The sequence below is a fragment of the Silurus aristotelis genome, assembly GCF_946808225.1.
Source record: "Silurus aristotelis genome assembly, chromosome: 14".
In the NCBI taxonomy this organism is placed as follows: Eukaryota; Metazoa; Chordata; class Actinopteri; order Siluriformes; family Siluridae; genus Silurus; species Silurus aristotelis.
Window position 1 is genome coordinate 24,482,037 of NC_139587.1, and position 17,562 is coordinate 24,499,598.

General features: G+C 37.7%; 1 protein-coding gene across 3 annotated transcripts; it reads right to left on the reverse strand.

Moving 5' to 3' along the window:
• Positions 1-512: 512 nt before the first annotated feature.
• Positions 513-14,478, reverse strand: exoc3l1 (exocyst complex component 3-like 1). Of its 3 annotated transcripts, none has more exons than XM_083561025.1 (13): positions 14,240-14,478; positions 12,198-12,376; positions 11,310-11,529; positions 8,456-8,874; positions 7,000-7,289; positions 6,030-6,147; positions 5,799-5,924; positions 5,252-5,352; positions 4,503-4,619; positions 4,114-4,384; positions 2,881-3,036; positions 1,875-2,008; positions 513-1,174 (listed from the first exon to the last, which is right to left on the reverse strand). In XM_083561025.1, the coding sequence occupies exons 1-13, from the start codon at positions 14,277-14,279 to the stop codon at positions 988-990; spliced, it is 2,358 nt and encodes a 785-aa protein (XP_083417151.1). In that variant the 5' UTR covers positions 14,280-14,478; the 3' UTR covers positions 513-987. The 3 variants fall into 3 exon arrangements, with proteins under 3 accessions (XP_083417151.1, XP_083417150.1, XP_083417152.1); XM_083561024.1 differs by having other exon boundaries at positions 2,881-3,060; positions 14,240-14,468; XM_083561026.1 differs by having other exon boundaries at positions 8,456-10,738; positions 11,102-11,529; positions 14,240-14,467.
• Between the last annotated feature and the right edge of the window lie 3,084 nt (positions 14,479-17,562).

Below are 17,562 nucleotides of genomic sequence, written 5' to 3' on the forward strand. Positions count from 1 at the left end.
ATGCTTCAGCTAAAGATAATGTATGCGAGTGGTGCAGCTGTGGCTGCAGTGAAAGGAGACTTGTTTATTGGGTTTCTTGCTTTAGCAATGGCATTCATTCATCGCTGCATGAGATACCTGTAATGCCATGCTCTTTATAGTTTATTATTATTATATTACAAAGGGAAAAACCTGAGCAGAGGAGCCAAAGGAGCTGAAATGAAGTCCACATCCAATTAAATGCTTCTTACACTAGCAAATTCTTCTCTTCACTCAATGACTCAATGACTACTATTAATATCACTAGTTAGGTAGATGATGATCTAGTATTTCTAGCTATCATTACATCAACATTTTAAAAACCTACAATAGTGCTCTGGTATTATTATTATTATTATTATTATTAATATTTATTTATATTATTATTATATGCATATTATTATTAACAAGATTATTCACATATCATTATTGTAGTGTGAAATACAATATATTTAAAAGCGCCAGACTATAGACTGACTCCACAGTCCCTCACGTATAATCTAGAAAGCCTTTATTGTACACATTAAGCCACGATATACACATATTGTGTAAAACACACTAGAACAAGGATTTCATTACAGCACAGTGTATCACAGTTAATCCTTTAGTTAACACTGATAAAATAACCTACAGCAATTCATCTCTGGGTTTTCAAACTCCTGTTCTTGTTTCTACACAAGATATTTGATCAATGACAATTTCACCAATCTCCAAATGCACATGTATATTTTCAGACATATTTCAACTCCAAATAATACCAAGAAGTTCAGTCAAAGAGTTGTGGATCTTGCGCCTGGAATCAACAGTTCCTCTCTGACAATCCTGCACATTTAAGTACAGAACTTATGCTAAGCTTCCACTAGTCAGAGGTCAGTGAGGAAAGGAAGTTGCTAAATTTAGCGTTGACGCCGGGTTGATTCCTGTTTGCTCTGGCTGGACAGGATGGTGTGAGTCCATGGAGAGATATCATCAAGCACACTTGGCTGTAGGCAAGCAGAAAGGCATGCTGGAAGGAGGCACAAGAATGTCTGGGAAGATTGGGCGGTATCCTGGTGGCAGTGGTGGCGAGCTCTGTTCTAGTAAACACAGCACCGTCCCTCTCACGTCTCGCGGAACGTCTCCACGTACATCCAGCAGCACCGAGACATGGTCCTCACTTTAAAAACATAAGGATTGTAAACAACTAGTTATTGTGGGAGAAAATTGCTTTTCTACTAAATATTGGAGGTCAAATTTAAAATTCCTAGTACCAGATTGTATGCAAACACTTCATCAGTCCATAGAGCACTGAATAAAAATTTGCAGTCAGTGCATAAAGAGAACTTAAGAGCAAAGAGTTTTTAGAGCTGAGCTCAAAAGTATACCAAGCAGAGAAGCCAGAAGGAACTGATTCCAACATCTACTTAATGCATTTTCCACTAGCTAGTGCTTTTCTTTACTCACATATGCAATGACTACTAGTAATTCCTAGATAACATTAAATTAACATTTTGAACCATCCAAACCCCAAAGAGATGCCATTATCCACATTGTATACAATTAAAAAACAAACCACACCACAGAGAGGTGCAATCCAAGAAACCCTCAAAGAAACTTTTGGTGTATATTTTTAAGTTAATTACTACCAAAATGAAGTCATGAATGGTTTCTCTATTGAGAGTCAGTTCAGACATAAACATAAACATAAACCGTTAAACTCTTATTGTTACATTTCCGTCAAATAAAACAATTTTACATTGTTATAAGAATGTTATATAAAAATGACAATCCCCTCCTCTCCCTTGAAAATGGCACAAAAACGGTCTTAAAATTGAGAAAAAAAATAAGATACCATTGTTAGCAGGACAGTAACCTACCTAATGTCAGGGTACTTTGATATCAGTCCAGACACCTCAAGGGTTAGCATACCAGGATCTTTTAGCTTGATTAGATCGGCCAGCACAGGGATCAGAGCTGTAGGATTCACCTCGCTGACAGTCCCATCGACCTCCTAAAGACAAAAAAACATCTTTTGAAGAAACTTTATGACTCAAATGAAACATACATGCTAAGAAGCCTTATAAAAAACATGAAGCTAATATTGCCCGGTAAATAGTCTGCTTTAATCATAATCCTTGCATAATCATATACTCAGACTTCAGACAAGGAGTGTCTCTAAATAATTCAGTAATCAGGGCACTGATTAGGGAATTGGCATTTTAAGGGGTGTGTCAATCATAAAATCACTACAGTGCTCTGGAGTTTTCCAGAACATCCAACAATGCATCACAATAACCAGGAAGCATCAATGTGCTGGATGAACTTTCAGCCAACTTTGTCTACAAATGCTATTATGGGGGAAATGTTGATTGGGGTGGGAGTGTTAGGTCAGTGGTTAGGGCTCTGGCTTAATGATCAGAGGGTCTCAAGCTCCACCATTGCCAAGCCATCATCCTTAGGCCACTGACCAAGGCCCTTAACCCCCTGTGCTCCAGGGACAATGCATCATGGAAAACCCTGTAACCCTCACTCCCAGCTAGTTATTGCAACAAAGTTGTGATTTTTTTTTTATTTGACGTTCTATATAAATAATTTTTACAACATAAAACTCGAATAATTTAAATGTTACAGTGACTTGTGACAAAATTAAAACTTATTTAACCATGGCGCCTGAAATATCAGGATCGAGTCATCCATACCCCAATGTGTAGTTAACCAGGGTCTTTACCAGTGCCCAAACTTGTGTACACTGTATACTGACTTATTGCCCAGGGAGATAATTGAGACGCACCCAAAATAGAAGATTCTGAATATTAGGTCTGAATCAGTAAAATACACAAGCTATTTCCTATACAGTATGCAGGATACTTTGTTTATTCTCACCATGCTCTGGAAGTGCTCCCTGAGCTGCTGGGCATCCTGGACCATCTGCTGTGCTAACAACTGCCTCTCCTCATCGCTCCGGCAGATCAGCTTCTTCTGCATCAGAGCACGTACATACTCCACCACTGTCAGCCACTGGCACTCCTCCTGTAGCCGCTGTACAATCATACACACACAATTCTATAATGAGGAGATTTGACATTTATTTTAGTCCAGTGCAACTAGTAGTATTAAGCTCACTATAAGTGAACTTAATCAATCACTTTACATTTCATTCTATGTTTTAGTATCTCAGAGCGAGTTAATAAGGATGCTTCAAAATGATGAGTCTGTTATATTGTATATTGGTTAGCTAGTTAGCTTGGTAACTGACTATAAAACAAAGGGGTGCAAACAAATACTGCATTAGCATGAATTTATACACTTTATAGACAACAGTATTGGGAATATCCAGCCATATGTGTTTCTTTCTCAAACTGTTGCCACAAAGTTGGAGGCACACAATTGTATAGGATGCTTTGGATGTGGTAGCAATGAATTTTCCCTTCACTTTAACCAGGAGACCCAAACCTGTTCCAACAAAGCCAGCTCCACGGTTTGCATGAATTTGTAAATGGAAGATCTTTAGTGGCCTGCTACTGACCTCATCTTTAAGACCTTTATGATGAACTGGAATGCTGCTGCACCCCAGGTCTCCTCACTCTACACCAGTTAACTGACTTTACTAATGCCCTTGTGGCTGAATGAGCACAAATCTCCACGGAATTTGGTGGGAAATCCTCCCAGAAGAGTGAAGATTATTAGAATTGCAAATTAGGACAAGATGTGGAATGGGATGTTTAAAAAGCACGAAAAGTATTATGATTAGGTGGTTACCAACTTTTGCCCATATAATGTATGAGCTTATATTCCAGTAAGTGTGTTTTCTCGGGAGGCCTTGTTTTATCATCATCAACATCATCATCAACATTATATTTGAAGAAAAGCCTTGTTTTTGCACAAAGACAACCAGGTCAACTAAATACATTTTCACATCATTGTGGTGGACTTAGACTTTATTTGTGGTTGTTCCTAAAATTAAACGTGATATCAAAAAAATCTGTCTGTTGCCAGAAATCAGGCAGCGCAACCACATTTTCCCAGACCACCGCAAATATTTTTTTCATTGATCTAAGTAAATGAAGGTAGGGTGACATTTCTTTTTGACAATTGTAGAATAGTGCAAACACCAACCTCTCTGCAAGGTGAGCGCACCCGGACGTATAGTTCGCAGTGGCGCTCCAGGATGCCACACATTTTAGGGATGACATCACCCTGGACCAGCCAGGAACGTGACAGGAGCCCCTGCAAGTAGGGCTGAAGATCCAGGAGCAGCTTGTCCATCACGAGTCGACACGCTTTCCTCACAGCCCGATCTAAAGAAGCCAGTGGCCCGGGGGGAATCCTGGAAAAGCGCACTGATTGACGAGAGCTAACCTGCTGATGAAGGGTTTCTGTGGACGTCCTGAAAAAAAAAAGAGGATGCAGTGAGAAAGACGTCCATAGAACCCTGTTTTAGGTGTGTTATGACAGCAGCACAAACACAGACATACTGTAAAAAAGATACTTGTTCACCATCTCACTTGAGGATAATGCAGTTGCTTATGCAGGCCAAAAGGTAATGGAGGTAGAACTTGGTGTTGTTTGATGTCAAATCCTTTCGATGCTCCTTACCGAATTCAATGATAGCGTCTCGAAATCTGAGTGAGATTTACAGAGATGATGTAAAAACCAGAGTTAGGGCTAAAATTTCACACTTACTACACAATACTACACACTTACTGTACAGTACTATACTCTTAGAAATGAGGCTACCAGACTCTTAATCAGTGGTACATTGGGTCAGGGGTATATCTTTTAAATTTTCAGCATATTATTTAAATAATCTTTAATAATTCCGTTTCAAACACCTCGAACGACTCATCGCAGCATCGCCGTATGTCAAACTTATGTCATGTGAAAAAACATCTCTGTGGCAGATTTGTCCTGTTTCAAGCGGAATTTCATGTTTACTCTTTATTCTAACTTGTAGTCAATCATGAAATTGCAGACAGGGTAACACAAGTGATCAGAATAACACCAGTGAGCACCATTAGTCTTAAACTTTTGATACCACCTCATACCAATGTGACTGGCCAAATGTGTTAACACCAGTAATTAATAAAAACACTGTTGTGTTTCTGAATGTAGAGTCGTGTAACTCTGTGTTTAGATGCTGGTGAGCAGGGCAATGAGATATATAGGAGCCGGTGTATGTTGAAAAATGGATACAGAGAACATGTTTGACATTGGACAATGACAATATTTCGTCAACTATATTAAAAGCACAAACCTGGTAAGAAGGGTCTCCATTTCATACAGACCCATCTGGATTGTCTGATCTCGCAGACTATCACTGATCATCAAAGCCACCCTTGCATTCTCCTCTAACATCTAACAATACATAATATGGCAATAATATTAATGGTTTTACTTAGCAAATAAAGACAATTAATGTTTGAATTTGGTTTACAGTTAAATTAAGTGTTAACATCTCTTTGTCCTCTATCTTGTTACCAATACAAAACATTGAAGTTTATCAAGAAACCACAAAGAACTTTACAGTGGTTCTGGTTTTACCTCTGGTTGTTATGCTTTTATTTGCTAAAGGGCATTTTTTAATATTAGGAAACTATATGGAGTCTTAGCATACCCTTTAAAGTGATTACTATAGAAACAATTATAGAACAAGCACATTTATACAGTATAACACTATTTGAATGACTCTTATCAGCTGTTGTTATAGAAAATTAGTTTAAATGTAATGCAATGTCAGCGTAATTGACTTATTAGAATTTTCCACTTAGGGGACATGTTTTGAAATGAATCTCTGGGCAAACCTGAGTGATGATTGTAGGAAGGCTGGTATGGTAACAGCCCTCGTGGTCAATATCAGGCTCCTGATCCCTTTGCCAGTCTGTAAGCTCGACCTCCAGCGCCTTTTGCATCCATTCCGAGAGGCTTTTCTGCAAGAACATTCACAGAGAGACTTCAGCAATACATCCCTCCTATAATTCTACAGATTTTGTGATTACTTCCTGTTTCCAATTTACCACAAGTGGCTGTCTTACCCGAACACACTGAACATATTTGTTCTGCAGTTGTTCCACACCGCCCTGAGATATCAGAGGGCCCATCTCTTCCAGGTCCAGATGTGCAGCAAGGCTTGGGTCTCCTATCATTTCTGAACTGCAGGAGAAAATATTGGGTTCTTTTTGAAAAAGTTATATGTGCACTTAATTTTTTTGTGGTGGTAGCTCAGTGGTTAAGATATTCGACTTTGGATTGGAAGGTGACAACTTTAAACCCCATCACATATACGTATATATAAAGCTAGCCAAAAACTAGCTTGAATTTTTGTGGAAATTGTTCTGTATATCATACATCAGTGCTGTTGATTTCTTGAATTTAATTGGTCAGAAGGTGCTACTATTAGTGAGCTAGTAAATACGCATACACATACACTTTTTATCTTTCTTGTTGTAAGGTCACATTTAATATTTATGGAATAACCGCTGCGACCCGGGTTCGATCCCCGGTCAGGGAACCAACCCCAGCCACTCTCAGTGCCGGTCCCAAGCCCGGATAAATTGGGGAGGGTTGCGTTAGAAGGGCATCCAGCGTAAAAACATGTGCCAAATCAAACGTGCGGAGGATCCGCTGTGGCGACCCCTAACGGGAGAAGCCGAAAGAAAGTATAGTACTATATATTTGATTGAAAACAAATTAAAACCCTGCATCAATGATTATTTTCCCATGATTCGATTTCTTGCTTTTGTCTTTAAAAATGCTTTTTGGTTCGCCTGCTCAAACAACAAATATTTTTGAGGAGCTTTGCTGTGAAATCACTACAAATAATTTCAGTTCACTAATCACCAATGCCTCATGGATCATTTCTTTTCATTATCTTATTTAGTTGATATTGTAGTAGTATGTTGTTGTTTTTTTTGCCATAATATCAGCTCTTCACATCGTCTACTATCCATTTATATTCTATAGAAATGAATATTTACATGTATACATACACAGACACAAACTGACCTGTTGTAAATGTGAAGAACCCAGTTCAGGACTGCAAAGATCTCCCCACTCTGCAACTCCCAACCAATGATTTGGCCTAAGTGGACCTGCAGGCAGCGGTGGCATGCACGTAGATACGCTTTGGTGAGGTGGTAATGTGGAGGAACACACTGCTCCAGCAGGTTGCGCACTGTAGCCAAATCTCCCATGATGCTATGCTGTAGTGCTGAAAGGTGGCCCGCGAGTCCGGGGCCTCGAGTGTGTAAGTATGATGCACTGCGGAAACGAGCCGCCACGGCCTCCTCCAACACCTGAGGGACACGCAACACTGTCACTAATTAAATACATTTTTATTATGACTGATGTTTATTCATTTTTACTTACTATATTGCGATAAATAATATCATTACAAGTTTATCTTGGATAAACAGTATGCAAATGAGTAGGATATAATATTTGTTTTTCATTTATTATTAGAAATTAAATATCCCATTATTCACTCTGTTTTAGATGCTAAATTTATTAGAATTTATTTGAAGCATTATTCACAGACGAACCAACAAAATGAAACTATTTCAAGCTTGAAATTTGTACAAATGTCTGTAAAAAGGTTTAAAAGTTACTCTTAAAAAAAACTGATTTATATCTATTAAAATGATCATGAGCCCAAAACTTTCTTTTCAACTACTTAAAAAAATTGAGCAAAAAAGGCCATAGGTGTTGTGGCAAGTTAGAATCAGGTGTTTCTTCTATCATTTATTCCTCTCAAAATGTTTTGTTTGCTGATACACCAAGCGCCAATTAAAACAAGTTTAGAACAGAGTGCGCGTAAATCCACTCGTCAAAAAAAAAAGGAACGACTGATTTTGTAAAATGTAGCTGAGTAAAAAGTAAAATATTTGACTTTAAAATTTAATGAAGTTAAAGTCTCCCCAAATGGAAACACTTTAGTAAAGTACAGATACATGAAAAAGCTACTTAAGTACGAATTACATTTACTTTGTTACTGTCCACCACTGGGGAAAACACAAATAGCCTGGAAAATACATATATATATATATATATATATATATATATATATATATATATATATATATATATATATATGTATATATATATATATATATATATATATATACATATATATATATATATATATATATATATATATGTATATATATATATATATATATATATATATATGTATATATATATATATATATATATATATATATATTTATTATTATTATTTTTTTTTTTAGGCAACCAAACATGGAACAGCAGCACTAGCTAAAACAGCAGCACTAGCTAATTGATTCAGTATGTGTCCTTCTCTATATACAGAATTAATTAAAAACTTTAAACTCATGACAAATGCTATTTGAAGAACGTCTTCTTATAATTGTTATTAATTATTGAAATCACACATGAAGAGACTCTGTGTTGCACTAAATGCTAAAATCAGTGTGTATCAAACCTTAAAGAAGCGTTCTCTCCAGCAGCGAGGCCTTCCTGGGGGCATGGGCCTGCCATGCCTTACACCTGATACACACTGCCTCTCCTCGAGGAAGTAGTGATCAAGCGCTTCCTCGCGCTCCACGATGCGTACTGCCGACACAAATGGCGTGGGGTTCTGCAGGGAGAGAGTCAGTCCGCTCCCCACCACTGCCCACAGCTCTTTAGCCAGTGCCTCTACAAGCCGCCCCACTCCAGAAAAATAACTCTGCACCAGTGCATCATCTTCAGGGCTCAGCAAGGTCTGGGAGGATCCTCTGAATTCATGGAGCTGAAGAAGAACCTTATCTTGCCAGTGTTCCAGCTCCATAAGGCAAGCGTGAGCTTCCAGCAACCGGCGTGACTCCACAAGGCGCTCAGTTTCCAAAACCATGCTCTTCACTGATCAAATCCAAACACAAAAAAAAGCATTAAAAACATGGTGGACATGCAATGGGACTGTGATCTTGTAGTGTGAATAGTATGTTATGAAAAGTAAAAACCAGATTCACAATTCTGTGCCAGACACAATGAGGTTATAAAAGTTCAGTTTTTGGGATTGAGCTGCTTTTGAGCATGATCCTTAAGGATTTGCTCAACTCCTAAACTCTGCAACTTTGGATTCTGCCTCATTTGTAAGTTGCTTTGAATAAAAGTTCTTGCCAGAGGGGGATATTTAGCAATTATTTGACGTAGGAAGCAACTTCTTGGATTTGTTTTAATCTAATTTAGTTAAAACACCAATATGCTTTAAACATGCAAATAAAGATACAAATAGGAGATGCACTAGAACGCCAGAAAGCTTCATGTTCATCATGTTGCATCTCAGCGAGATTATAAAGGAGTCATGCAAGTGGAAAGAAAGAAAGAAAGAAAGAAAGAAAGAAAGAAAGAAAGAAAGAAAGAAAGAAAGAAAGAAAGAAAGAAAGAATTAGGCTAATGATTTCAGTATAATAATAACTAAATTTCACCGGCAGGTACTTGAGTGATGTAGCTGAGTTTGAGAAGTTTTCAGAATCAGAATACACACACTATGTTCACAGTGTTGCCTTTCAACCTCTAGACTTTTCTCATATATCTCTGATTCTGAAAGAAATACTGAATATACAGATATGCATATGGACATTTGGAAGGTAGTAGCATTTATAACACAGCGGGTCCATATAGTTGAGCTAATACTGTAGTTTCATATGTTTGGCTAGCATCTCTTTAATCTACAGGAAAAATAAAGAAGGCCAGCCAGACATCTTGTTATTCTGGCTTGAATTTTTATCTGCACAGATCTCAGTGGCTTGACTGACATTTGAACTTGTGATCTTTCAATAATGGGGATGCAGATCATGTGTATCATGAAAGCATTATATACTTTGTATGAATATAGATACACAGTTTTGCTTTTGCCTAGCTTAATGCGAGCACAATCATCATTTCAGCAGATGTGGATGTTTGATGTCATTTAGCCAAGCTCCTTGCAGTAGTACTGTTCAAGGGAGAGCTATAAAACCTCCAGTGAATTGCTTTACATTTTACACTCTGCCCAGTGGGTGGCAAGTCATTTGCTGGCATTCAGACGTTCAGGAAAATGAACAACCAATTAAATGACAGTTTCATTGCTAATTTCCTGTAGTCATCACATCTAAAATCCACTCAGCTGTTCCCTGTGTAGCAGTATAATGAGGATTTAGCGGGTGGGCCATTAGCAGTAAACAGAAATGAGACACTTGGTAATGTGCCTTAATCATATCTGAAGCTACTGTCATTACAAAGAACGATAGGTTGATAACCTCATGTTCTGGTTTTATTGTGTAATAATTAGCACGTAGGATTCAGAATCTAAATATATGCTAAGTAAAGTAGAATTGAGATCAAAATATCACCTATAAATGATAAAGTCTGTTTCAATAAACAGTTTAAAAAAGCAGTAACAAAATGTGTAAGTGATAAGTTGCTTACGTTAAGTTGTTTATAAAAGTTCAGGTAAGCAAACTATCATGACTACTGCTATCATTGTCAACAACTGGGACAGACTTTAAACAATGATATTAAAAAAAAACTGCTTTCTGTTAAACAAGCCAATCTGTCAGTTTCAATTAAATGGAAACTTTTTCATTTCCACTAATGACGATCTGCTACAAAATTGAACTGCAGCCATTTTCCTCATACATTTACTGACCATGCTACAGTGTTATTTCATGTAGTTGATGCATCATCTAGATCACAGTCTGCTAGTAGACCACTTCTCATTCAAATAACTATGTATTTTAGGCTAAATCAAGTCAAGTCAGGTCAAGTTTATTTCTATAGCGCTTTTCACAACAGACATTGTCTCAAAGCAGCTTTACAGAAATCAATAGTCAAGGTGAATGGTGTGTATTTATCCCTGATGAGCAGCCGTGGCAACTGTGACAAGGAAAAACTACCTTAGATGTTATGAGGAAGAAACCTTAAGAGGAACCAGACTCAAAAGGGGAACCCATCCTCATTTGGGTGACATCAAGAGTTTGATCATAAATCTTTCAACAATACAGAACACTGGAGAGTGAAAACTAACATGAGTACTGGAGTATAAGATTATAAGTAATGTTCTTTCTACAGCCATTATGGTTATAAAACTAGGAATCAACTCAACATTTGTGAATCTTTCCATTAATTCACTAAGATTCTAATATAAAAATAAATTTATATCTCAGGACTGCTGGAGAACAATAGGCAGGTAATTGAGCCAGACCCTGACTAATCCAGCTGTGTTATAATTTCATTCTATCATGATATGTCTTGGATAAACATCACAAATGCACATAAATATAATGTCAAAAAATGCCAGAATAAAACCTAACCGGAGTGGAGGTGTGGCAGGTTAGTGACAACAGCCTGCAGTTGACAGTGATTGACGGACGTCTTTCTCAGCGTGTCCACTGCGTCAATGCTTTCAGCATTCTTACTGGATTCGAGTCTCACCAATTTCATAGCGTGAGACACTTCTTTTAACTCGGCACGAGCCTCTCGGAGCTGTCCCAGTCCCCAGTCTACACCTTCTAGATAGGACTGGACAACTGACTGCAAGAAAACCGCAGCACTTAATCAATAATATTACAAAGAACTCTTTTTCTTGTTATGTTTATACATAATAGGTTACAAAGTATTGAGTTCAATGGCAAGAACTATAAGTAATATTTCAAACAAAATTTCATTGACTCCTAATGTTGCAAATAAGACATGAATTCTTATAGACTGAGAGCAATAATACATGACTGAGTACAATAATACAAGAATACAAGAATACAAGAATAGTAAGGTGCATACTGTGTGGATTATATTTCATTTATTTATTAAATTTTTTATTAGTGATGTTTTATGATGGACTGGCACCTGGACCCGGCTATATGGATTACAGTACACAGGTATACTGTACTTTATATAGCCTGGTCCAGGTGCCAGTCCATCATAAAACATCACTGATATGTGTTTTTTAGTTCAGAAGAAACTGATAGAATCCCCATATGGATGCAGGATGAACATTGAAACGTTTACACAAAAAGTAACAGGAGCTCAGCATTGAACCAAGAACGCTCTAGGTGTGAGTTGACAAAGCTAGCTACCTCAACACCGTGCTGATTAAATTGGACTCCGACTTCTATAGCCTACTGCATCTGTATTTTTCAAATCCTGAACCTCGGATAGCTCTAAAAGTTGACACAAATCAAGATTATAAAGAGGAACCGTACCTTCAACCTAGAGTTTATGCATGCTGTTCTTTGACTCTCCCTCTTCCTGTAGTGTGCAAGACTCTCGAGGTGTTCAGGACGGCAGAACACACCCGAAGCCCATTTGAGAGCTGCGCCCCGTGCCAAGCACTCCGCCCGCTCCAATTCCGGCCAAACCTCCTCACCTGCTGCCGGGAATTCTGCCATTCCAAAGAAGAAAGATTTAATTTGCTTCATACCTGATATACTTCCAGTCTGAAGTTTTTGTTCCCTCAACCAGATGTTGAAGATACTACCGTAGTGGTTTCTTTACTATGGCATCTTATGCTCAATTTCTTTTCCTATGAACTTAGATTCATCTCATTTTTATGACATTTTATAATCTAAAGTGAACTACGTTTGGAACAAAGATATTTGATAATGGTTAATGGCCATAGTCAGGCACCAAACTGGGATTTCAATATGTGGTTGGAATCTCACCCAGTCTAGGTTGCAATTGCTCACAGTACAATTAAAATAAAGAAAAAATTTAATATATTAGGATAAGTACATTTAGATGCTGTGCAATCAATGAATTTCCAATCTTATTGAAATATTATACTGTACAAAATGTGTAGCAGCAGTGAAGTCAGACTACAATGATACAATTATACAAGTTATCGCAGAAGCAACAATTATTCTACTGTAATCTTTGCACATAAATTCATTTTAAATGCATATTATAAAACGTGGCTTGGTAGGAATGAAAACCTAAACCCACACCGGCCCTTGGTGGAAAAGATTGGACACCCCTGTCTTAAGGTGAATATTGGACCCCAACACCAGGAAAAGTGAAAATAATAAATAAATACACATGATTTGAATTGTGCTGATTTATTTCTAGACCAGACTGTAGATAAATGCAGAACAGAAATATATGTTTAGTAAAAAATATTTTTTCAATATCTTTTCTTTAGGTCATCAGTAAGAGAATGCTGAGAATGGAGCTGCCAGGAAGGAGGAAAAGAGGAATAGCAAAGAGGAGTTTTATGGATGTGGTGAGGGAAGACATGCAGGTAGTTGGTTTGAAAGAGGCAGATGTACTGGACAGGGGGGTGTGGAGACGGATGATCCGCTGTGGCGACTCCTAATGGGAGCAGCCGAAAGAAGAGAAAAGAAGAAGATCTTTTCTTTAGGTCATTAAGACAGCTACCTATAAGCGTTTCATACTTTGTGTGTGTATATGTGTGTGTTTGTGTGTGTGTGTGTGTGTGTAATAACCTTCCCACATAATTGTTATGCCATCTATATGAACAATGATGCAATGCATTGTCTAAGGCTAATAATTTCTTCACACTATTGACACATATTACATTTTAGATTCACAAATAATATCATATCTTTTATCATCAAATATCTTTTGACACTCAATGTCAGTGGTAGTACATCTCTTTTGTTTGTATACATATGGAAACACAAATAAGAAAGGGATCGAAGGACTGTTAATGTAGGCACACTCTGAAAGCCGAAGCCCTCATCTAGGTTTATACTGAAACCCATACTACATCAATAAACTCCTCGCTCCTTTCCCCACCAGTAAAGCACATGCTTCCACTTGGTTTGTTTTGCATTCCTTACATGTATGGAATGACCTGAGCAACTCTGTTACTGTGATACTGAAGTCTAGCATGCATATACATGCTCTTTTGCAATAGGAGAACCATGGCTCATGTCTCATGAGTGTTTCTAAATGAATAAGCCTGTTCATCCTTCACCAGGATAATGTGACTGAGATCATTACATGCAGCATGTGATGGTTTGACATCATCCCTGTCTCCATGCAGTTTACCGGATTATTGTTGCTGTCAAGAATGACTCAGCTTAGTATCCTTCTCATTCTATTCTCATGATGTTGAATCTCAGTCATGCTGTTAACTAGGCAAACCTTTCCTTCTTTTCTACCTCCACATCCCTCTCTGCATTTGCTATACTTATTTTTGCAACTTGTGCTGAAACACTGACTGGACGAGCAGATAAAGCATAAAAAAGTGCATCACGAGTGGAAAAAAAACATAGATCTGTACCTTCTTGATTGTCACAGCCATTCTTGTTGCCTTGTGACATTTAGGTTCAGGTTCGTCTGAGTTCAACTGTCGTCTTCTCGTGTGTGAAGAAGGAGCCCTTCGCTGAGGGCACGCAGTACATGCAGAGAGAGAAAACAGGGGGAAGAGAAGAGAGGGTACATAGCAGCTGAGCTGCCTTCCTCCAGCCTTCTTCTGTCCCTCTTCCAGACACATCCTCCACGCCACAGTCGACAGGAAGGGAGGGAGGGAGAGAGAGCGATAGAGAGACACAGAGAGACAGACGGGGGAGAGAACAAGCGTGAGAGAAAGAGAAGGGGACAAAGGGAGGGGACTCAGTTAGTAGAAAGGATCCAGATGTAGGACTGTTAGGGTGGGGGTGTACTTTGTGTCCACGCTGCCCTCGCACCAGTCTTAATCAAACCCTCTCGGGCTAAAATACAGCTTTTGGCACAGTGATCAGATTCAGATTAGTTTACAGAATGATATCATTTACAAGCTGGAGAAATGTGCTGAGGCTTCAGGGGTGTCATTATTAATTCATGACTAGGAATGAAGCCAGAATTATTTATTATAATGAGTAGAAATTTACATTGATGGCATTTGGCAGATGCTCTTAACCAGAGTGACACAAAAAAAAACAGTTTAGGGCTTAGCCCAAGGGCCCAGCAGTGGGAGCTGCCACCATCCATGAAATAAATGTATAAACTGAAATGAATGTATACGACTTATAGAACAGTTAATACCACAGAGCGGTTGAGTTTTTTTGAGCTGTTGCAGCTGATTGGTCAGAAGGTGTTGAGTCTTTTTGAAAAATGCAACTTAATGATTTATATTGCTGTCGTCACGGTAATATGTTATTAATCGCATACTAAGTACTTGTACCTCAGCCGCAAAAAATATTAAAAATTTTTTAAAGCAAATTACAACAGTTCTTTCTGTAAGAAGATCAAATAACCAGAGGTGGGAGGTAATAAAGTACAAATATTTTGTTACTGTACTTAAGAAGATTTGTGGTATTAGTACTTTACTCCATTATTTATTTTTCAGACAACTTTTTACTTTTACTCATACATTTTTTGACACAAATATCTGTTCTTTTCACTTCTTACATTTTTAAAACAGTTACTTTAGTTTTAATCTATTTGTTGAAATGTAAATTTTTTTCTCATTGCGCCGTTTTCAGTCCATCAACTTGTTTCCTGTCATTGCGTGGCTTTTTCAATCCACTGGTGTATCATTTCCTGGCTCTCACACACCACAGACGTAGACTAGATTACGAAGCTCACAATGAGCAGGCAAAAGGCAACAATTTGGGGTTAACGCGGATGAGACAGAGGAGGTCAGTGATGCAAACATGACTGAGAACAGAGACATTCCTGATCCTCATAATCTTTACTCTGCTCGTGTTCTATATGGTGGATGTTCAGCTTGGATACATTCATTAAGTAACAAAATATTTAATTCCTTTTGTATTAATATATTGATTAAGACTGTCTAAATGCAAGTTAACGGCACTTAACGGCACTTGTTTTTATTAACGCGTTATTATTTATGCAGCATGCATTTGTGTTTTACCATTTTTATAAAAAAATATAAATAAATAAATATAAAAGAGGCTAAATTAAAACCTTCAGCGCAACACAAGTTTATTCACGATGTACTTTTTTTAATCAGATATAAAAAGAATTATAAACTCTACCGGAAAATAATTTTTAATCAGTAAACATTTGTATTACTGATGCACCAAGTCTCAAATCAGCACCAAAATCCGCCATGATATCATGAAAGTCAATGACTTTTTTTTGTGGCATTATTTTCCTCATAACGCTGAAATGAACTTTGTGTCTTTGTGATCGTGCAGATACGAGCAATACATCATTTGAATCTGTAAAGGGTCTACGTTTATTTGTATGTAATAACAACAAAACGCTGTGTTTTTGTAAAATAAAGCAAATAGACAGGGGGCGCTCTCTGCCGTCTCTGTCGTCTCTCTTCACAGACACATCAATAAAACAACCTGGGTATTAGTCAATATTTGCCTCACAGACATAAATGTATGTATAAAAAGCTCGAAAAGCAACTTTTAAATAAACCAATTCACATCAAATACAAATATTCTCTGATTATGTAATCGGTATGAAAGTTATGAGGTACTGTTTCTCTGGTATCACCTCATCAACAGTCCGTGTGGAAACATAGCAACAGATCCTTTTGGTGTCATGCCGTTTGGTGTTATGTAAATTCTATTTATGTAAGAAAGTATAAATGATGTTGCTGAGGCGATTTAGTGCATTTTATACTCATCCATTCAAATTTGCACTAAGCAGTTAATACAATTCGATGCTGTTCTCCAGAAGATTTGACAACAATATTAATTATATTTGTAAAAGGTTTTTAAAAAACTATTTTGTAATGTATTGCTTAATCTCACTTTGAAAAATGATGTTTCGATTTCTCAAAGTGAAATTAATTTTCATTTTCGATTTCTTTGCTCAGCTTAAAAAACTACAAAAGTATTGGGACACCCGATATTTCCAGCCATATGTGGATCTTCCCCAAAATGTTACCCATTAAGTTGAAAACACACAATTGTATAAAATGTCTTTGTAGCTGATTTTCTAGCGTTAAATCTTTCCTTGATTCGAACTAGGAGACACTAACCAGTTCCAGCATGACAGTACCTCTGTGCACAACGTAAGCGCTATGAAGATATGAGTTACATGGGTTGGAGTGGATCTCGAGTTGCCTCCTATAAAGTTCTGACCTCAACCTTATTGAACATCTTTGGGATAAATTCAATTTAGGCGTCCACAAATTACATCAGTAACGGACTTGTTACTGCAAACACTTTTTTGTGAACGATCCCAAATCTCCACAATCACACTCCAAAATCTAGTGAAACATCTTCCAAGAAGAGTGGAGCTTATTGTGATTAATCATATGTAATAAGATGTTCAAGAACACATAGAAATCATATGGTCAGACGGCCAAAATATTTTTGTGAATAATGAGAAGATCTTACATCAGGATGTCGCTATTTATTTCAAACCTCCAGTGGTTTGAATGTGTAATTGTAGTAATCATGTGAAATTTTAGGGCTTCTCTGGAAACGTGCAAGAAAATGATCCCCAGCTGCACGCACAGGGAAAAACACAATAGTGATCAGAACACTGTACACTGAGACCGCTTCGGGAGACTGTTTATCCATGCGGCCTTTGACCTTAACCCAGTGTCTGTGTTTATTTCGTTTTTCCCGGAGGAGTTCCTACACACACTGGTTGGGCGAATGACCTAGATGCTGATTTCAGGTTTTGAGGACAAGT